Consider the following 21,704-nt stretch of genomic DNA (forward strand, 5'->3'; position numbering starts at 1 on the left):
GGTTTGCTCCCTAGAGGTCACTAGTTCGAGTTCTACAAACCCTAAGGCCACTGGAGGCTTACATGGTCGTTAATTTTAGGGCTCATGAGATTAGTCGAGTTACGCACAAGCTGGCTCAAACACTCATATTAATTAAAAAATATACATTAGAGAACTTACTGTATATAATTATAGATATGAACTAGCCTTCGCACCTGCGCTTCGCTGCGAGGCTGTACTTAGATTATGTGACTGAAATAATCTAATTAAAAATAAAAAAAAATTATAATTTTTTTTTTACAAAATATGCTATTTTTTAAAACTCACAGCTCGAGTCATTAAACTCAAAACATCCAATCTAAAAAAATCATCAAGTTCAATTCTCGTAAAATTATATGATGGGATTAAGATAAATGAAATTAAAAAAAAACAGTTCTAACAATATAAAATAATTTTAAAAAATAATAATTCAAAAAATAAAAATAAAAATTATTATTAATAAATAATATTATTACTATTATTGTTTTTACCGGAGCTAATAGTGCTCGGGTTGTAGAGAGGGGTTGGCCAACTGACAGGGTTACACCTGCAATGGATAAGTAGGAAACAGACAGCAAAGACAACAGAGAGAGCAAGAAACGCTGCTTTGTCATAACACATATCCTCTCCTAACTGGTGGGATTAAGGGTGTAAGAGCCATGACTGGGCACGAATCAGAGAACGAGGGAGGCGAAAAAAAGAAGAAGGAAGAAATCCAAGTGTGAAATCAACAACAGTGAGAATGCTCTCTCTGTTCACATCGTTGCTGTCAACTTTCCTCCATGTTGATGTGACTTGCACCGAAAGTGTTTTAATTTTTCTTTTTCTTTTTCTTTTTTGGAAGGAGTGAATAGAAAATATTTTTTTCTTTTTTCAACTCTTAATGTTTTTTATCTATAAAAACAAAAAGATTTTTATTTTAAACATATATTATATGAATAAGAGTGTTTAAGAATGTGGTAGTAATTGTTATTTAAAGTTTTTTCACTTGAAAATATATTAAAATAATATTTTTTATTTTAAAAAAATTTATTTTTGATACTAGCACATTAAAATGACTAAAAAAACATAATTTTTAATAAAAAACAAGTTAAATTACCAAGCCAAACACACTCAAAATCCATTTGTAGAAGTATGTGGACTCTTGAGAAATATAAAAAAACAGGTTAAATTAAAAATATTTTAAAAATTAGCTGTTATTATAGATTTTATATAATAAATAACAAGAAAAATAAAAGAGGAATTAAAATAAAACTTACCAGATACGATTTTATATAATAAATAACAAGAAAAATAAAAGATGAACTAAATTAAAACTTACCAGATACGTCTTGCCATTTTATCTTCCAATAAGTAATGTTGCGAGAGCATTAAAGGGGCATGAAGTTTATATTAATTACTAATATTGTCATTCAAAGTTAGATATGGTAGCCTGGACGGAGACAAACCGGCGAAGGGTTAACGCGGGATGAGAAATCAGAAGACGACGGGGCGTGTAAGTGGGCAGGTAGTAGAGCCAGGTGAGAGAGGCCTTGCCATTTTTACGAAATTGGAATTTGTTAGTCTTTTTTTTTATCGAGGTATTTAATTATTAAGAGTATGTTTATTCTTGAATTTCAAAAATTATTTTAAAAAGAATTTGATTTTTTTCTTTGATTTTAATCAATTTTTTATATTTTTAGATCGTTTTGATGTTAATCACAACAACAATATCAAATGAGCTCTAATTATAGAGATGAATATTGATTCAAATGGTTCGGTCTAAACAGAAAAAATCTATAAAATCTATTTTTTTAAAATTAAATGAGAAAAATTAAATCAATAAATCTAATTTGAATTTATAGGCTTTTAACTGGGTTGTTTTTTACAAAATTTTATCTAATAAACTTTTAGTTTATAATGGGTTTATCAATTTAGATCAGGGTATTTTAAAAAAATAATTAAAATCAAATCCAAACTGAATTGATTTTTTTGTATTTTTGTAAACAAAACTATCCAGAAAAAGATTTCGGTTTTAATTTCTCATGGTGCTGGCCCGACCCAATGGATATTTTTGTTCGATCACATATCCTTACATTCATGAATAAATCCATCCCTTTCTATCTTCTCTATTTTGTGATGACAGAGCCGAGTTATTGATTTCTACCTCTAGAGAAGAAAAGGTTCATCTCATTCCCCCACAAAATGAAATATTTTATATAAAAAAGGTCTACCAAAAGCAAGCAAGATAATTTTTGTTGTTAAAGATTCGTTACTTTTCTCTATTTATATTATCTTTCCAATTGACTCTTCATGCCTTGTAAGGAAAATAATAATAATTAAATCTCTCTTTTTGACCCTTTTCTTTTCGTTATCCTATGATATTTTATTAAGAGCTTGATAGGGAACATAATTGTGGTTGTTTTTTAAAGTGTTTTTGTACCGAAATACATTAAAATAATATTTTTTTTTATTTTTTTTAAATTAATTTTTAAATCAGCGTATCAAAACGATTCAAAATATACAAAAAAAATTAATTTTTAACAAAAAAAATTAAATTTTTTTAAAAACACGAGTACAACCACGTTTTCAAACGTTCACTAAGATCTAACAACACCAAATGGATTTCTTTCTTTCCTTTTCTTTTCATTTATATCTTTAATATGCTGTCTTTTATACGAAGCATCTCTCGGTTACTTTATCAAAATATAAGAGGAATATTTAAGATAGGAGCTTTTTTTCAAATTAATATTATCATATCAAAATAATTTAAAAATAAATAAAAAATATTTATATAAAAAACATGATTAAACCATGAGAACAACAAGCATATATATAGCCTAGAAGATTTTGCAATGTTTTTCCTCATTCTTTAAAGTATTTTATTAATTCATATGGGGCATGCATCAAGCTAAGGGATCGTGACATTTGATGTATATTGTTTTTGGTGTTTTTAGTTTAACATAAATGTTCGGGCTAGCTTATATCATCTCAACTAACTGTATAGGTTCTGAAGTTAACGAACATATGATGTCTATTATTGACATGAAAGGTCAGTGACGAGAGAAACAACAGACAAAATCATACTAGAAGAGTTAAAGGTCCAAATTCTTCTATAAACAAACCACAAGGGTGGCTCCTCCCTTTTTGTCATGGCATCGACACGCCCTTCTCTGAAAAAGTTCACAGCACCGCCAAGGTATTTAACTAGTCTGACCTAATTTTTATTCAAACAACATTAATTTGGTGTCCCAAAGTCACTATTCAAGAGAATTTGCTCTTTTTTTTCTTTTTTCTTTTTTCTTTTTACCAACAAAGATATCATATATTAAACAAAAAATATACATTTTTCATATACACCACAAAGCGTATTTTTCCGATTTCTATAGCCAAAAACAAACTGTTCATGTCAAGACTAAAAACTTGCACAAAATTTACTTCTTTTCGAATTCTGAGATTTGGTGTTCAAAATTTCTTTGGTGGATAATAATTCAATGGAGGTAACATTCACACTTCTCTTGAATTTCTTCCATCTCATAAATTACTCCCTCAAGAATCTAAAACCTCATGTAAAATCGTGAAAAACTGGCACGAGACAAGGGAAAAACGATTTTGTCATTCTAGTCTTCTAGATAAGTGGAGATTGTTCAACAGAGTCCTAATCAGTTTGAATAAAAAAGAGGCCATGAAGAACCGATCTAGCTAGCCGGGTATTTTTCCGTTTACATGACAATGGCTAGCCTGCCTTATTTTACTCGCATTTTGACATGTATTGTTTTTTTTAAAAAATAAAAAATAAAAAATTTATACCTTTTCTGTGTTTTTGATGTTCTTGTGTTTTATCTAATACCATTAATTTAAATGACACATGCTAAAAATAATTATGTAGAAGGATAAAATTTATATAGAAAATTAAGAATATGAGGGTATAATGGGTCAGTCGAGATCATTAGCATTTTTTATCCGATAAAAGGAAATAGGATTCTTGAAAAAAGAAATAAAATAAACAAGCTATGATAAATCTAAGCAACTTTTTTTTAAGCCTAACCAATCTCTTCATAAGCGTCTGTCTCCAATTGGATCGGAAGATTGAATTAATTATAGAAACATGAGTTTAATTAGTCGATTTATTAGTGAACAAGGAAAAATATTATTTAGATGGGTGATGGATAAAATCTATAGAAAATTAAAAAACACAACCTTGATGGTTTAAGTCTGTATTTGTTTTTGTGGTTGATTGTGCACTTGTTTTTAAAAATTTTGAATTTTTTAATTTAAAATTATTTTTTAAAATTTAGATTATTTAAATGTATTGATGTTAAAAATAAAATTAAAAAAATATTTTAAAAAACAATTATTATTATAATATCAAATACTATTATAAAAAAATAATACTTGAAAAGCAATCTTCCTTGAAAAACATTTATTTACTACAGCTTTATATATCTCCGGTTTTTGCAGTGCCATATGATTTTGGATGATAAAAAAAATACATTTTTAATATATTTCTTTTATAGAAATTAGGTAATTGAAGTGTTCGGTTCAATGAAAAAAAAAAGAAAATTTATTTCATTTAAAAGGCTTAAGTTGGAAACTTAACCTAGGCTAGAAGAGAAAATGAATCAAATCCTGGATTAAGCCCAACAATGGCAACAAATCCGGCCCAACCCAAGAAAATTAAACAAAGAAAACATCACACAATAAATATATAGCTTTGATTTATCAAGGAGTGATTGCAAATTCCAAGTTTTAACAAAAAAAAAAAATTAATCATTTTGATTAATTCCGAGTAGAGATGGGAGGCTAATTTAACACAACCCTCCAACCCCATCACTGTATCCTCACCCACACACCAGAACTAGGTATACCAGAATGCACAACGAACAGCATATAGTACCCTGGTGGAGCAATCTCAGCTGACGATGGCCCAAAAACACTCGAAGTATATGATGATGTATCATCATATATAATGTCATCAATCTTCAGCACCACCATCCTTTGATTCATGGAAAATGAGTGTGCAGTAAAAGATGGCGCAACTATTCTTACCGATAATACGCTTTGTGTTAAATACTCTTCCACAGAGAAACTCACCAAAAATCTCTGCCCACGACTTATAGTCCCATCTACGGACAAGATCACAGGTCTTACTGATGCGTAATCAGTTGATAAATAGGGTGGTGAAAAGGTCTCCAGGCTTAAGTCTGTTGGGTACACTACGTTGGTGAAGTTATAGTAAACATGAGGGTTGCCGCCACCAACAAGAACACGGCCATCAGCGAGGAGAATTGCAGCTGAATGATACATTCTTGGACGTGGTGATGGTGGCATGACTGAGAAACGCTGGTCAGACGGATGGGATGGATGGTAGATGACTGGTCTTGTTGCCGGCAGGCGTCCAAGTTCCCATCCAGCAGTGCCTAATTGAACACCGTTGATTACAATAACATCGCCAGTCGGAAGAAGTAGCATATCACCCATTGCTCGTGGAATCGGCATGGTTTCCATGACCCAGCTCGCGTTTTGATCTGTGACCCTGAGTCGCCCACATGTGGGAGTCGCACGAACAAAGGTTCCACGTGCAGCTAGCTGGAATGCACCATTTGGTGCACCTCCACAAACCAAAACTTCAGGGTCAATTCTGTATTCATTCTCATCTAAAGGCAAGAGAACTGATGATCCAGTACTAGGATAATTGCGAGGGTCTCCTCCTGGGATGCTGGGAAACTCTCGAACCACACGGTTCTGATTGTAATCAAACAATATTGATCTTGTATTAGCAAAGATGAACAAGTTCCCATCTGGTAAGAGGTGGACGAACGGGTAGAGATTGTTCTCAACATCACCCTCCCTAGTTTCCCTTAGAAAACTGAGCTGAAAAGTTCGACGAGGAGAAGAGCGAGGGAAGAACTCGTAGTTAAATTCCCTACGACCGCCAATAATGATAATTCGACCATCAGGCAAAATTTGATTAGTTGCATACCATCTTCTTCTTGATAAATACTTCGGGAACTCAACCCAATCACACGAGTCATTTGTGCATGGAGTAAACATGCGTGTTACATTGTCACCATCATGGAAACCCCCAGTTTGGACTAGGGTTCCATTGGGTAGAACTGCCCCAGAAGAGCACCAAGTGTCTGTTTGGATCATTAGGGGACGGTAGGTGTCAGTGATAGTATCGTAAAGGATGGAGTGTGCAGTGCAATCTATTTTAAGGGCGTCGTCGTAGGGGTCAGCACGGCAGAGGCCACCGGGGAGGGAGATGTTGGAGGGGCCAAAATCTGTGCGATCATAAATTACAACTTTGTTGTCATGCATAAGTTGCATGTGCATAGCTGAGATGCCTACACTTTCAGACAAAAGATCCCATCTCCCATGGCTGCCATCAGATGAAGGTGTGGTCTGGGATATGACTACTGAAGGGTAAAAGATGAAGAAAGAGGGTGAAAGTAGGAGGAATTTGATCATGTTAATAGACATTGTGGTTGGAATGGCTCTGGTTGACACTACAGTACTGTGAAGTAAGACAGGAAGTAGTTGCAATGGAGTTGATCAAAGTGAGCTATACACTAACTAACCCTGTATCCTAATTATTTTTGCACCAAGAACAGGGAATTAACAAAGGAAAATAATCTGGGGACGGCCTCACGAGTCGCACGAACCAAGAGGGTGTGTGTCTCTTGAATGGTATGGCCAAGAACTGTGTTATTTGCATGTATCAATTTGTCTATACCAAAAGAAATCGGCCTCATTTCCTACACAAGCTAGGATTGATCGATTCCTGTTTATTACCATTAGAAATATACTAAAACTACTAAGCCTTTCGCTGTAATAATCTATAGTGATAGGCTGAGTTGTTTTTTTTTTTTTTTGCTATTTTTCTTCATTTTTTTTCTTTTTTGATGCCTTTAGCTTTTTTATTTCTTTCTTTGTTTTTTTTCTTTTAATAAATTTTCTTTTGTTTAATTTAGTTTAAGCTATTTTTTTCATTTTTTTTAATTTTTTCTTTTTTGATGCCTTTAGCTTTTTTTTTCTTTCTTTGTTTTTCTTCTTTTAATAAATTTTCTTTTTTTTAATTTAGTTTGTTAATTTTAATATTTTTTTAATTTAATTATCAGACTTTTATGACATTGATCCTGGGTTTAACAGGTTAACTTGGTTTCACGAGTTAACCCGGATTTTTTTTTTCTTTTCAATTAATTTTTTTCATTTAGTTTAGTTTGTTAATGTTAAATTTCTTTCTATTTAGTTATCAGACTTTCATGACACATATCCCAGGTCTGACGGGTTAACCTGGTTTTACGGGTTAATCCGTCCATTTTTTTTTCTTTTGTTAATGTTAATTTTTTTTATTTAGTTATCAGACTTTTATGACATGGATCCCGGGTTTAACGGGTTAACCTGGTTCGACAAGGTAACCCGAAGTTTTTTTTTTAATTAATTTTTTTTGTTTAATTTAGTTTGTTAATGTTAAATTTTTTTTCTATTTAATTATCAGACTTTCATGACACATGTCCCGGGTTTGACTGGTTAACCTGGTTTCACGGGTTAACTGAGTTAATTCTTGGTTAACCCATCAACTTTTGTTTTCTATTTAGTTATCAAACTTTCATGACATGAATCCCAAGTTTGATGGGTTAACCTGGTTTGAAGGGTTAACCCAGTTAATTCAGTTTTTTTTCTTTTTCTTCATTAATTTTTTTCTTCATGTTGGTTTTTTTTCTTTGTTTTTTTCTTTTTAATTAATCTATTTAATTATCATACTTTTATGACACGATTTTGCAGTCAGACCCACATTCAAGACTCTTGGATCTGGTGTTGCAGTCAGACTCACTTAAACTTGAGTCATGTAAGTTTAATATTATTATTAATATTATAAATATTACTCTTGGGTCAAACGTTACAGTTAGACCCAAGGCTTTTGGGTATATCTTTGCAGAAAGACCTAACATTCTTAGATCTTAGCCTTTTTATATTTTTTATGCAAGAAAAAAAAATTAACCTGTGGGTACGCCTTTGTTTTTCTTCCCTTTTCTTTTCCTTTTTAAGCATTTTATTGTGGACTGCACAGTGCAGTCCACAGTGAAAAAACTTATGCCTTTAGTTTTTTTCTAGTTTTTTTCTTTTTTGTTTTGTTTTTTAATTATTATTTTTAATTTACTTTTTTAATATTAAATTTTTTCTATTTAATTATCAGACTTTTATGACACGGATCCCGAGTTTGACGGGTTAGCCCAGTTAATTCTGGGGTAACTCGTCAATTTTTTTTTTCTATTTAGTTATCAAACTTTCACGACACAAATCCAATGTTTGACGGGTTAACCTGGTTTGAAGAGTTAACCCAGTTAATTCGGATTTTTTTTTCTTCATTAGTTATTTTCTTCATGTTGGTTTTTTTTTTCTATGTTTTTTTCTTTTTACTTAATCTATTTAATTATCACACTTTTATGATACGACCTTACAGCCAGACCCACATCCAAGGTTATTGGGTCTGGTATTGCAGCTAAATCCACTTAAACTTAGGTCATGCAAGTTTAATGTTATTATTAATGTTATAAATATTACTCTTGGGTCAGACATTGCAGCCAAACTCAAGACTCTTGGGTATAGTTTTGCAGAAAGACTTAATACTTTTAAATCTTAGCTTTTTTTGATATTTTTTATGCAAAAAAAAATTGACCCGCAGCATCGCGCGGGTCATCTAACTAGCATATTCTAAATGGTGTGGGGGGAATCATTGTTCCCCCACACACAAAATACTGTGGATTACAACAGTAATCCACAGTGCTTTCCTTTTTTTTTTTAACTTTTCCTTTTTTTTGTTTTTTTGTGAATTGCTACAGTGTCTCTCTGCATGGTTTTTTTTTTTGTTATAATTTTTTTCAAATTATCTTTTTCAATTTTATTTTTTTAATATTGAGTTGTTTGTGAATTACAATTACAAGTCATTACAAATAAGGCTAAATCATGTGGGGAAGCACTATAGCTTTCATCACAAAACACTGTGGATTGCTACAGTGTTTCCAACATGATTTTTTTTTCTTTTTTTAGTGTTTGTTTTGTTATTTTTTTTCTTCTAAAATTGCCTCTGTCGATTTTTTTTTAAAATATTGAGCTGATTAAGAATTTAGTTTTGTAATTTTTTTTCTTTAAAACACTGTGAATTGTTGCAGTGTTTTTCCATGTGATTTTTTAATGATTTTTTTCAAAATTATCTTTGTCAATTTTTTTTTAATATTTAGTTGGTTAAGAATTAATTACAATAAAGCTAAATCATATGAGAAAAGCGTTGTAGTTTTTCTCACAAAACACTGTGGATTGCTACAATATTTCTCTAAATGGTTTTTTATTTTATTTTATTAGGAAAAGCGCTATAGTTTTCCTCACATAACATTGTCAATTGCTACAATGTTTTTTCTCATGGGTTTTTTTCTTTCCAAAATTATCTTTGTTGGTTTTTTTTAATATTAAGTTGGTAGAGAATTTAACTTTGTAATTTTTTTTTTCTTTTTATTAACTAAAAAGTAAATCATGTGGTGAAAGCACTGTATCTTTCTTCACAAAACACTGTAGATTGCTACAAATCATTTTGTTCAGTCTTTAAGTTTTTGATAACCAACACAACTTTTTTTCCCGTCATAAAATATTTGCTCCATCATACCTTTAATTTCTATTACTTATCTAGCGCTGGTTCACAATTATAACACTATCAAGTGCATTTGTTTTGATAAGCCCGCGGCAGCGCGTGAGCATGTCATCTCGTTCTTAATTATATATGATCATTATTACTAGCCGTTGTTAATTACATGGTTGTTACTAGCTGTTATGAGGTTATTGTAAAATCTAATTTTTTTAATTAGATAAGTGGCTCGCCCTTCGTTACCACCGAGTTGATTTCCTTTGTAATTTTAAAAAATAATACTAAAGCATTACCAATATATTTTAAAGCAAAAGTAAATCATCATAGCAAGCACGTGCCTCTCACACATGTCGACAACTTTTTTTTTAATTTAATTTACTATGGCCCCGCATGATATTGATGAAAAAAACAAAATAAAAAGACCAAAAAATCCCTTAATCTAAGCTATAGATTTTTTGGTTATACGAATACTTTAGTGATTACATTATTCTAAGAAGGATAAAAAACCAAAAATACAACTGCGCGCCCAAACGGTTAAGGAAATTCAACCTTTAAGGGTATTTTAAACATTCCATTGTGCAAATAAAATATTAAATGACTTTTTTACCCCCATTTAATCTTGTAATAAAAAATGTATCCCTAAAAAAAGATCATATTACCCCTAGAAGCATGTTATAAGTGTGAAGGGTAAAATAATAATTTTATTGTGCAAGTTCACAATGAATTGTGAGGGAGTCCACAGTGAAAAGACCATATCCTATCCGCATAATACTACTTACGAGTTTTGACAACCTCACTTGATTTTGTTGGTGCTTTGTTTTTTAATATTTTTTTCATTGATTTTTTTTTCTTGATTTCATCATTCTACAGTTTGATTCCTGGAATTTAACTATCATTATTTTTTTTTAATTCTCTTTCTATTATATCGAGTTGTTGATATTTTTTTTCTTTAAAATACAATGACAACGCTTTAGTATCGTTTTTTTTACTCTGCAAAGAAATCGCCTCGACTTGCGACAAATCATGGCCATCAATCTAGTAGTAAATTGGATGCAATTTCATTGTTTTAAAACTTGACCCAACCTAGTGGGTTAACCTATAACCCGAGTGCCCGAGCCTAGGCCAAGTCAGGTTTCAATAAAAATAGAAGTATAATTGATCTAATATGACCCAATCAAAAACCTAGATTGACATGCAACCTGATCAATTTAAAAATAACCTGATCAAAACCCGTGATATGGGATTGTGGATCGAGTTTATAAACTATGATAATTTTAAGTGTGTTTCGTGTGGATAAGATATTCAAATTACTTATATCACTTATATAATTATAATTGATTATGTATCAATGCATTTAAATCTTGATAAATAATATTTTACCATCTAATAAAAAATTAAAACATGCATCCAGTCTAAAAAGGAAAAAATAATAATATTTAAAATTGAAAAACAAATATGATAAAAAAAAATTTATTAAGAATTTTAAATTACATCTTCGTTCTACCGAATTTATCAGAAATTAAATGAAGAAAGGGATCACTGCTTTTCTATTATTGGGATAATCCTCTCCAAACTTCTTCAAATACCATTTGTGATGGGCACATGCTCTGGGCACCAAGTTGGAACATGTAAAGAGGAAAAAACTAAACCCAGCCCAAGACCAGGTCATCACTGCCCAACCAAGCCACTCCACCATTTCTCCGAAGTAGTTTGGACAGCTAACCAACTCAAACCACCCTCCTCTTGGCACCTTATATCCACCACCTTCCCTCTTCAAACCCAACAACACCGTATCGGCCCACATATTAATCCTCATTCCCCACAGAAAAACCACCAACCCACCGAAAAACTTCCACCAAAACAAACCTCCATCACTGTTGTAATCATGTTTGTAGTGAGAAACCCACCTAGTCTGCAAGTAAGTATTCAGTACTTGAAGCATAAATGCAAGAAGGACCATACTCACCGAGACAGCACTTGTGGTTTTGGTATTCTGTTGAGTGGTACTGTGGTAAACGCGGAGTGGGTAGATGCAAGTGCGGTGGAAATAGTGGAGGAGATAAGGGGACATGAGAAGGAGAGCTTTGAGATTGGTGAAGTGTTGGCCTAAGGGAAAAAGGAGGAGAGGAAGCAAAATGGAGGGGGTTTCGAAGAGAAACCAAGCCAAAGGTGGAGAGACTGTGAAACCCCATCCTAGACGGTGGTGCCTGCCGTATGGGAGTTGAAAGAACTTTAGGGCAACGAAGGTAAGGGGTCCTAGGAGGTAGAAAGTTAGAAGACTGTAGTGGAAGAGGCTTTGATCTGACAAGGCCATTGTTGTTTGGTGAAGTGACGTAGCGGAAGCTTCTGTGGAAATAGGAAATTGTTTGAATTCTCGAACCAAAAATTACACTCGAATTCACGAGTTCAGAAATTAAAATTCTCCATGAGAAAGTTCTTTATTGAATTCAAAAGGTACCTTACAATGAAAATTGAATTCAAAAGGTACCTTACAATGAAAAGAGGCAGCCTTTATATAGGCTTTAAGTTCTAATTTGATTAGGAATATAATTGTTTAGGAAAGAAATAACTAGAATAAAGAAAGTAAATACTACATATAAAAAAGTAAATAAATCCTAATATTATAACATTAATTAGGACTCCTAAATAAGGAGGCAATCTGCTGGAAGGATACTCCAATGGTAACTGCAGTTCCTGATTTCTCTGCATTTATATTATATCCTGCAATGTGCTCTTCCTCCTACGATCTGCTCTTTCCTCTCCTCATTCTCCTCATGTAGACTGTTCTATATCATGAAGATAGACTGGGAGTGATGATTTACTACGAATATAAAAAAGAAAATCGTTTTATAGTAAGAAAAAAGATTCGAGTACAATCATGCATAAGTGTTTGTGTTAACTGGTGGAGGTTGTGTTAACTGGTGGAGGTTGAGTTTTGTGTATGGAATTACTAAAAAACCTTAAAAAAAAAAAATAGCTTTTATAATTGAGTTTTTTATATAATAAAATTGTAACTAATCTTTACCTCACCACAAAAACTAAAACAAACACTCATAATTGCATAATTACATTGTTGAAATTAATATTTTATCCTACTAGTTGATAATCCTGCAGAGTCATTTTGTCGTTTCTATATTGAATTGTTGTTCTCTAACACGGATCCTCCTTAAGATTCCCTAACAACAGGTCTACTGATCATCCAAAAAGAGCCCCACCCCACTAATTATAATTGTCAACTTGCTCGGCTATTTAAACATTATAGAATTGATTGTAAGCAGGTGATTAGCGATAATCAAACAGAAACTGAGCCCCGGTTATTTTACAGATCTTCCAAGGATTCATCGCGTGAGGAGTCATGATAATGCAAGTTCGACACAGAATTCAACCAGAGAACTCAACCATAAAATCCAAAGCCTCACATTGAATGGTGTTTGATGGAACTCGACCAACATAATATAACATCATAATACTAAGAAATTCAACCATTGGCTCATCGTATTCTAGCAAGCCACAACTCACAGTCCAAACAGGCAAAACCACACCAAAATTGCCGTAGAAACAGATATTGTATTTAAGGGAAAGCAGGGGAGAAACTGAAACCAAAAAAGGTTAACTACACAACAATTCAGCCTAATTCCTTTTATCCTTGTTTCGCCTAGATGAAACAACTGTCCATCCATCTTCTGATTGAGCCTCCTTGGCCCTTGGCACATTGACTGGCTTGTTTACTGGATACATCTTCGATTGGAATTCTGGTGCGTCCACCATCATGTTCGATTCATCATCACCCATTTTATCATCATTGCCGCTGTCCTCAGAATCATCATCACTGTCCACAGCCTATGAAACAATAAGAAAGAACAATCAAGAGAGAAAAAAAAGCTAATGAAAATCATTATTATTTTGTTCTTGCATGTAATTGGTGATACTTGTCAATATCCAATTTCCTTGTAATGATCTCCCTCTTAGCAAATACCAGAATGAGGCAGCATTTTTATGGACTGCTAGGCACCACAGAGGAAACTAAACAAACGAGCAGCACTATTGCACAACCACAGTGAATTTTAATTTGATCATCAACTAGAAGCTGGAGTCCACAGTACCCTCATCGATGTTATAAGTATGGATTATGGGACAGCAAAATGAAATCTATTTGCTTGGGGGATATTTCCCGAAGCAAACAAGATATCTTCATTTCAAGACATAAACCTTGCAGACGCAGAATTCACACTATAATTACCTGCTTGACATGTTGATGAGCTCTTGTTCTAGGAGCTGCTTCCCTCAATTTCTGAATAGAACTATAATTGCCTTCTAAACATTCTTCATGCATAATCATTAATTTTTCTGCTACCTGAAAAAAAAAACTATTTCATCCTTCATATACAAAACCAGTTTCATTTAAGAAAAGAGAATGCAAAGAAATTCGTTGCCCCTGCAAAATAACCCTACATGGTTCAAGCTTCATTAAATTGGTACCAGAACAAACAAAACCATTATCAAAGGCAGTTGGACCTATATGGGTGAGTTTTTGAAGTATCATCTACAAAAATTTTACTCACCATAACAATGCATGTACTTAGAAACAGAAGAAGACTGCAATGCTATAAAGAATAAGGGATTACCTCTTCAATGCTGCCATCATCAATCATGGTATTCAGAGAAAGCATAGCTTCATCCAAGATGCCTTCCAAATCATCAATAAAAAGTGGCTCTGCACCTCAGGTTTTAAGAGAAGTAACATCAGAAATAGAACTAATCAATTGCCATTCATTACAACAGTTACATTAAAGTAAAGAAGAAAAAAAAAGCCTAAAAACTTGTCAGTTCAATTAATGTTACAAACTTTTGACAAATTTCGTCAAATTTTACTCAGCTGATCATCCAAAAAATAAAACAAAATCACAAATTTCGGCAATCAAGATCGCAAATCGCAGAAATTCGAGTCTAATTTTCACTAAAATGAAACGAGAAAAGATAAAAACTTTCCATGTGAGTCAGGACCGAGTTTACTACCTTTAGACTGAGTGAACCAAGAGAGGATATCAGAGGCGAGTTGCTCAGCTAATAGGCCTGACCCGCGGCCGCCCCATTCGTTTTCAACGGCGAGTTGCAAAGCTGACCATTTAGAAAGAATTAAACAAATACCTTCTCTGAATTGAGAAATTGAATCTGCTGTTAGTTGTTTTGAGGACCCAATTTGGCCAAATCCTCCAGTTAAGCTGCTGCTGCTGCTGCTCTCCATTGTAGATCGTTTTTTGTGTAAAACCCTAATTTCTTTTCCAAGGCTTTAATTAGGAAAGAAGGGGCTTGTTTGGTTTCGAAGATATAGTTGTTCTTTGTAGTGAACAAGTGGAAAGAACAGTTAATTGGGAAAAATACCAAAGAATTTAATTTTAAAGAATAAATTACTAATAAATTATATGAGAGTTTTAAATATCAATAAATTCATTTTTACATTATTTTCTAACAATGTTTAAAAAACTAAAATTCTAGTGATTTTATAATAGTTTCATGAATCTCTAATTTCTAATTGATAATGTATTAATTATTTTATGATTGTGATCTACATTTTCTTGTACAAATAATATTTTTATAATTTTTTTAAAAATATCAAATAAAAATATGAATTTATAGGTGAAAAATATAGTTTCTTAATACTTATAAATCTTGTTTATAATATGTATTTTAAATTTTTTTATGAATAATATGAATCAATAAAAATAAAAATATATGAATATCACTCATTAATCCCTTCAAAAATTAATTAGAATATTATTGGTGGACAGCTAATATTAAAATTATAATTTTTTTAAATAAGAGCATAACCCCCAAATTATTAAACCCTAATTTTACTAATAATTTTTATATGGTGAAGTGGTGAGCCATTATTATTGGTGTTTTTTTAATAAAAAAATTAAAAATAATAATAGTCTAATAATTATTTTATTATTTTTTATTTTATCGATAAAGATGTCATTTAAGCATTTAAAGTAAATACATCTTTAGTATAAATTTAAGTAGTTACGTCATATCTAAATTGAAATATGCACAAAGAAATTATTTTCTTAATATTTCATAAAGATTTGAAAAAAAAACATTTATTGATGAACCAAAATCTTATCAGTATATCTTTACCAAAAAAATATCGAATCAAGAAAAACAAATGGGTATAATTTTCTTGAATTCTCATATGCGTTGAGCTGATATGCGTCGACACAAATACGCTCTAAATGGAGGCGCGCTGCATTCGGCCAAAGCTAGACCCAAGAGCTGATTGGGTCTAGCTAGTGCTAGACTCAGCTATGATTGAACGCGATAGTGTGCCAAGCCCAAACATGTTGGGTCTAACACGAGCCAACCATGATTGGGCTTGACAATATACCAAGCCCCAAGCGTCTTGGGTTTAGCACTAGCCAGACCCAACCATGATTAAGCTTGGTAGTGTGTCAAGCCCCTAGTGCGGTGAGTCTGACCACTAACAAGACCCAATCACTTTTGGGTTTGACCACACTAGTCCTATGTTTGGGTCTGGTAGATGGTGTCAAACCTAGTGCTTGGGTCTGATAAATAGTGTTAGGCGCAGACGACATCTAGGTCTAGCACCTGCCAGACCCAACTCTTAGGTCTGACAGGTGTTGCCAAGCCTAGTAGCTTGGCCTGATACACTGCCACGCCAATGGGGTAGGCCTGACGAGTGTTTCTTGAAAGTGTCGAGCTCAAGAATTTTTTTCGTCACAGCTCGAGCATGACCGAATTTACTACATCCACGGATTCAAACATAATACATGAATTTATCATCATCAATTTTATAGATTTTTACATAAAATCTTAGATAATCTATTTCTCAATAATTAGGCTTAATTAAACAAACAAGTCCGCACTCCGCCATAACCATTAAGTATATTAAAGTTTTTCATAACCTGTCATGTCTCTATCTTTTTTATGGATAAAATGAGTGAATTATAACTTACAATACAACTTAAAATATCATAAAGATGAAATTATACACCAATCACTCTCTCCATAAAAGACAAGACTTATGGCATAAGACATTCAGAACAAAGATTTATAATTTTTATTCTCTACTACATATATATTTTCAGAACTTTTCTTTAGAATATTATTGTATTTTTGTTAAAAAAAATATTTATTTAAATATCAGAGAATCCTTACTTTTATTAAAAGAGATCTTTTACAAGTATTAGATACAAGACACCTTAATCTACCATGTACTAAGTATAAGCTACCAACCATTTTAATTAGAAAGAATAAATGAAGTTGCTAGGATAAATTAATTAATCAATTATACAATCCAAAACTCTCTCGCTAAACTACTCGGATTTCTAGTAATTCACCATTTATCATCAAATTACACTTCAAAAATACAGTTATTATTTCCCGATGATCTAAATGTTTAACCAAGCACCACCATGGTAGCCTAGAATATTACCTATTGGACCGAGTCATCATCTTTGCACGTAAATGCCATGTGTCTCTTGTCACCTCCATGAATTTCTGTCCAGAACAAGCACATGGGATTTAGCAAATCATCTCAAGATCAGCCAAGTGTTTCTGTAACGTGAAGATGTCTCTCTAAATCTCTCCACGTTTCACTTCATAACTAAACGTGTCCAAATCTTGCTTGCTCTCAAGAACGTATAGCATGGCCCTTCATTACAATTGCCTGATTGAACAAGAAACAAGGAAAGGAAGAAACCTTAATTATTACAAACCTTCAACACGAAGTACCAATTAATCATATAGAAAATGAGCCAACGACAGCAACAAAGGCCTCAAGAACCCATCAAGTATGGAGATGTGTTTTCTGTGGAAGGTGAGCTTGCTGAGAAGCCAGTGGCACCAAGAGATGCTGCAATGATGCAGACAGCAGAGAATGCATTGATGGGGCAGATTCAGAGAGGTGGTGCTGCCTCAATGATGCAATCTGCTGCTATGAGAAATGAGAGAGCTGGGTTTGTTGGTCACAGTGATGTCAATGATGTTGCTAATTATCAGGGAGTGAGTGCCACTGAGACTGAGATGCCTGGGAGGCGTATAATAACAGAAGCAATTGGTGGTCAGGTTGGTTGCTTTCTCTTTTTTATCTTCCTTGTATTTGTATAAAACACAGAGGATATTTCGTAATTTAATTTGATTTCATTTTGCCCATAGTTTCTATAATTTCAAGAATGAAATTCAGTCAGTGCTGATATATTAATTATCAGTGATTTATTAATATTATTTTTTATATATATAATTAACAGATTGTTAGGGACTTTGATCAAAGGGCTCCATTAGTGCAGTCACCACCACCCTTATTCCAACAGGTTGATGCTGGGATCACAATTGGTGAAGCACTTGAAGCCACTGCCCTATCATGTGGGCAGAAGCCTGTTGAATGGAGTGATGCAGCAGCAATTCAAGCAGCTGAAGTAAGAGCCACTGGCCGGACAACCATTACTCCTGGTGGAGTTGCAGCCGCGGCCCAGTCAGCAGCAACCATCAATGCAAGAATGACGAAGGACGAGGACAAGACAAAACTGTCAGATGTTCTTGCAGTAAGTGCATAAACAAATGACAATTAGCTTAGTGTGATTACGGGAGCCCCAATAACATAAAATTTGTTGCAGGATGCAACTTCAAAGTTACCAGCAGATAAGCCGGCGACGAGAAAAGATGCTGAAGGGGTGACAGGAGCAGAAATGAGGAACGATCCATTCTTGACTACAAACCCTGCTGGTGTGGCTGCTTCTGTGGCTGCTGCTGCAAGGCTCAACCAGCAGAATAACACTAAAAATAAGAAAGAATCTTAAGTAGCTAGAGATTTAATTTTTGGTATAATCATGCGTGTCTGTTATTTCTGATAGGCTATGAAATAAATTACTTGAGAGTCAAGTTTTGTTACCTTCTGCACTGTATGGTTCTGCATGATAAAGAAAGGAACGGATTAATAAGTTCTCCCTCTCTCTGTTCTCGTTATCTCCCATGTCCTTCTGTCTTTTCGAGACATTATATGAATTGAGGAGCACTAAATCATCATCAAAACGATATGAGCAGCATTACTGAATGATCAGCGTTCTGTCTTAAAATGATCAGTGGCGAAAGAGACTAAATGCCATAGCAAAATTGTGTCACATTGATCTCTTGAATCTTGGAACTCTCTTAATTCTTTTGCAGACGAGGATTTAGCACCCCTTGAAGAGTGCAGATCCTCGTGTAAATTAGGTCATGATTTTCAATTGTGATTAGCATCGCTAATGCCAAAAAACAATTTGAAGTCTCGTAAAATTAATCTTGATAGGCAACATTTAAGAGGATGAAAGAATTTATTTCAAGGTAGCACAGATGCTGTTTCCGAGTGGATTGTCAGACGATCCAGTTCTTGAAGGACGTAGGTTGTTTCTTCAAGGCTTCTTGTTGGCAGCGGACGTTCACCTGCAGGAACAAATGCATAGTGCAACAAGCATAAAGAAGTGGAGCAAACAAATAAGGTGCTGAAAATTTGCAGAGACAGAAGCTACATGCCTAGGTCATTCTCATCAATCAAAAATCTTTAAAAGATGCATACACATCTGGCCAAAAGTACCACGATTGAGATTTTGCGGACTTCAGATCTTGTCATGTTCCAGTCACTGGCTTCATCATAACTGAAAACAAATACTTGGTAAATCAAAATCCTGAATGAAACAAACTTTTTATCAGGCTATATTGTAAAATGATTTGGCAAAATATTTATTTTAGTCCCTATACTTTACAAATTATAGATATTGGATCCCTTCAATTTCTAAAATTAAAGGAAAAAATCAATTTGGTTCAAAACTTCATTTTTCTTATTTCTTGGCCCCTAGTGTGAGAGATGTCGCATGTGTGCGGCGTCGCAGCGAAAACATATACCCTTAAAATTTTATATTATCTAAAAATGTGGAAAATGTGGGGGAAACAAGAAATTCTTATCTTTTATGAGTGGAAAAATGGAATGAGAGTCGCCACCTAATATTTTGGTCACTAAAAACCCTAACTGGTCTAAGAGATCGGGTACGGGGACTGGTTGCGTAAAGGGAATATATTAGCACCCAAATACGCCCTACCTAAGGTAGGCTGCATTGTTTTATTGTCTGATAAAATCTAAGCTCTTGTCGTGTTTTCTAGTTGTTGATCCGTCTACGTTTTAAGAAAAGTTCTCCTCGGTAAGGAGATCCTTGCTTATCGGGTAAAATCTAACCGTTCTAACATCAATAAAAGAATTTAATATCCAGAATACATCTTACGTATAAGGTCGTAACCCCAGATATTAAAAGAAAACAAAATATTTTTTTTAAAATTTTTGAAATATTGGTCAGTTCTCGTGACTTTAATAAACTAGTTATTAAAACCAAAATGCATGCTAAACCCCCCCCCCTTTTTTTTATGAAGATACAATATGATTTTTTTTTTATTTTTTTTAGAGAGACTTGGCAGTATGCATGAAAACAAAAAAAAATTATTTTATTTTATTATTATTATTTTCTTTTTTGACGAAAATCAGGTATTTAATACCGAAGTTGTATCTTTACAGTATAAAAATACAAACCGATATTTATCAAAATACAGTAAAATATTTGCGGAAAATCACAGATTTTTGAAATGAATTTTTTTGAAGAAATTTGTTTTTTATTTTCGGGCTGGGCCCAACCCGGCCCATGTGGCTGGGCTGGACCCAGCCACCCGTGCATGGTCACTGGCCCAAGCCAGTGACCCAAACAAACCATGCACGCGTAAAATTTTACGAGTGCATGGAACAGTGCGAAGGTAATTATATTACCTTCGCACTGTTCATGCTCGTTTTTGCAAATTGCAAAAACGAGCCCCTGTTTCAAGCGCAGAAATTAAAACAAAGGGAATAGGATTACCTGGAATGGAGGCGCTGTAGTTCACGGTGCTGGTGGCGTTGGCGTCGCGGCAACCGGCTGTGGTGGCAGACGTTGGTCCTCCTAATTCTTTCCTCTGCTTCGGTGTGCTATCTTCTTCCCCTGTTTTTTTTCGTTCTCCCTGTAAACAGTGTTCTTGTCTCTCTGCAGCGGCTTCGTGGAGGTGCTGGTGGTGGCGGCCTGGGGAGCTGATTCTGGCCGGTCGACAGTTCTTCCTCTTCTCTGCGTGTTTCCCTTCTTTTGCTCTCTGTTTTGTTTTTTGGCTGTGGCGGTGCTGCTGGTAGCTCACGGTGCTAGTGGCGTTTCCAGCGACGGAGAGAAAGAGACCGGAGAGATATTACAGTGCTTATATTCTTCTCTGTCTATCTTCTTCTCCTCCCTGTCTCGTCTCCCCTCTGTTCTGCTTCCCCCTCCTTTTGTTCTCTTCCCCCCCCCCCTGGCGACGGTTCCTCCTCTGGATTTTATAGCCCGAGGAAAGCACTGCGGTGGTAACGGTCTCCGGGATAGCAGCCATAAAACGTGCCCCATAATTGGAGCAATTTGCTGCAAAACATATCCCTGTTTTAATGCTGAAAACGGCTTTCTTTGAAGGAGGATGAATAGTGCTCTTTAAGGAAACGGCGCCGTTTCAAAATTTCAAAATGAATATTTTCGATTCGGTCCTTGGCTGTTTTGACAATTTTGTAATCAAGCCCCCCGTATGAATTGTAATTGGATCCCTTGATTTTAGAGCCTTTTCTGGTTTGGTCCTTGGTTTCGGATTGTTTCAATTAAGTCCCTAATTGACCATCAAACTTCAATAATTATGCAATGAAGCCCCTGATTTGACCAAATCAACTTTTCAAAATTATAATTGGACCCTGGAACTTTAATTTCTTCTAATAAAAGCCTAAATTGACTTAAAAATCAAATTTTCTTCAAATCAAACCCTCCATAAATTCAATTAAACCTTAGATAAAATTTAATTGAGTCCATAAACATCTGATTTTAGATTTTTCTTCCTCAACTTGAATTTTCTTTGTCAATAGAGCTTTCATCAGTCAAAAATATACTGTTAAATTTTAACATTTTGCATTTTGAACCTCCTTAACCAATTTTATTCTTTTTTCAGCATTTCAGCATTCCAACATTCTTTTTCACTCCTATTATTTTTT

At 33.8% G+C, this 21,704-nt stretch overlaps 4 protein-coding genes and 1 long non-coding RNA gene across 5 annotated transcripts in view; 2 read left to right on the forward strand and 3 right to left on the reverse strand.

Annotated features, from left to right (window-relative positions):
- The window catches only part of LOC112327584 (uncharacterized), an 82,943-nt gene that overhangs the window by 22,204 nt on the left and 39,035 nt on the right, over positions 1–21,704 (forward strand). The gene's annotated exons all lie outside the window — the stretch shown is intronic.
- Positions 4,793–6,650, reverse strand: LOC18108764 (aldehyde oxidase GLOX). Its single transcript, XM_006386967.3, has one exon. The coding sequence runs from the start codon at positions 6,478–6,480 to the stop codon at positions 4,828–4,830; it is 1,653 nt and encodes a 550-aa protein (XP_006387029.2). The 5' UTR covers positions 6,481–6,650; the 3' UTR covers positions 4,793–4,827.
- LOC18098915 (steroid 5-alpha-reductase DET2) lies at positions 11,110–12,516 on the reverse strand. Its single transcript, XM_006382676.3, has one exon. It carries the CDS (start codon positions 11,952–11,954, stop codon positions 11,160–11,162), a length of 795 nt encoding a protein of 264 aa, XP_006382738.1. The 5' UTR covers positions 11,955–12,516; the 3' UTR covers positions 11,110–11,159.
- LOC112325891 (uncharacterized) lies at positions 13,035–14,937 on the reverse strand. Its single transcript, XM_024593032.2, has 4 exons — positions 14,657–14,937; positions 14,266–14,354; positions 13,881–13,994; positions 13,035–13,480 (listed from the first exon to the last, which is right to left on the reverse strand). Exons 1-4 carry the CDS (start codon positions 14,883–14,885, stop codon positions 13,271–13,273), a joined length of 642 nt encoding a protein of 213 aa, XP_024448800.1. The 5' UTR covers positions 14,886–14,937; the 3' UTR covers positions 13,035–13,270.
- On the forward strand, positions 17,194–18,601 carry LOC18098917 (late embryogenesis abundant protein D-34). The gene is made up of 3 exons (XM_006382678.3): positions 17,194–17,725; positions 17,908–18,201; positions 18,274–18,601. The coding sequence occupies exons 1-3, from the start codon at positions 17,411–17,413 to the stop codon at positions 18,454–18,456; spliced, it is 792 nt and encodes a 263-aa protein (XP_006382740.2). The 5' UTR covers positions 17,194–17,410; the 3' UTR covers positions 18,457–18,601.

This window comes from Populus trichocarpa, chromosome 5 (assembly GCF_000002775.5).
Source record: "Populus trichocarpa isolate Nisqually-1 chromosome 5, P.trichocarpa_v4.1, whole genome shotgun sequence".
Classification (NCBI taxonomy): domain Eukaryota; kingdom Viridiplantae; phylum Streptophyta; class Magnoliopsida; order Malpighiales; family Salicaceae; genus Populus; species Populus trichocarpa.

What these genes read in the sequence shown, in the direction of transcription:
- LOC18108764 (XM_006386967.3), bottom strand. Translation starts at nt 6,480, where the DNA reads ATGTCTATTAACATGATCAAATTCCTCCTACTTTCACCCTCTTTCTTC.
- LOC18098915 (XM_006382676.3), bottom strand. Translation starts at nt 11,954, where the DNA reads ATGGCCTTGTCAGATCAAAGCCTCTTCCACTACAGTCTTCTAACTTTC.
- LOC112325891 (XM_024593032.2), bottom strand. Translation starts at nt 14,885, where the DNA reads ATGGAGAGCAGCAGCAGCAGCAGCTTAACTGGAGGATTTGGCCAAATT. An exon ending in TTGGTTCACTCAGTCTAAAG is followed by an intron (nt 14,355 to 14,656) that starts GTAGTAAACTCG and finishes CCTGAGGTGCAG; the next exon opens with AGCCACTTTTTATTGATGAT. An exon ending in CTCATCAACATGTCAAGCAG is followed by an intron (nt 13,481 to 13,880) that starts GTAATTATAGTG and finishes ATTGTTTCATAG; the next exon opens with GCTGTGGACAGTGATGATGA.
- LOC18098917 (XM_006382678.3), top strand. Translation starts at nt 17,411, where the DNA reads ATGAGCCAACGACAGCAACAAAGGCCTCAAGAACCCATCAAGTATGGA. An exon ending in CAGAAGCAATTGGTGGTCAG is followed by an intron (nt 17,726 to 17,907) that starts GTTGGTTGCTTT and finishes TATAATTAACAG; the next exon opens with ATTGTTAGGGACTTTGATCA. An exon ending in AACTGTCAGATGTTCTTGCA is followed by an intron (nt 18,202 to 18,273) that starts GTAAGTGCATAA and finishes AATTTGTTGCAG; the next exon opens with GATGCAACTTCAAAGTTACC.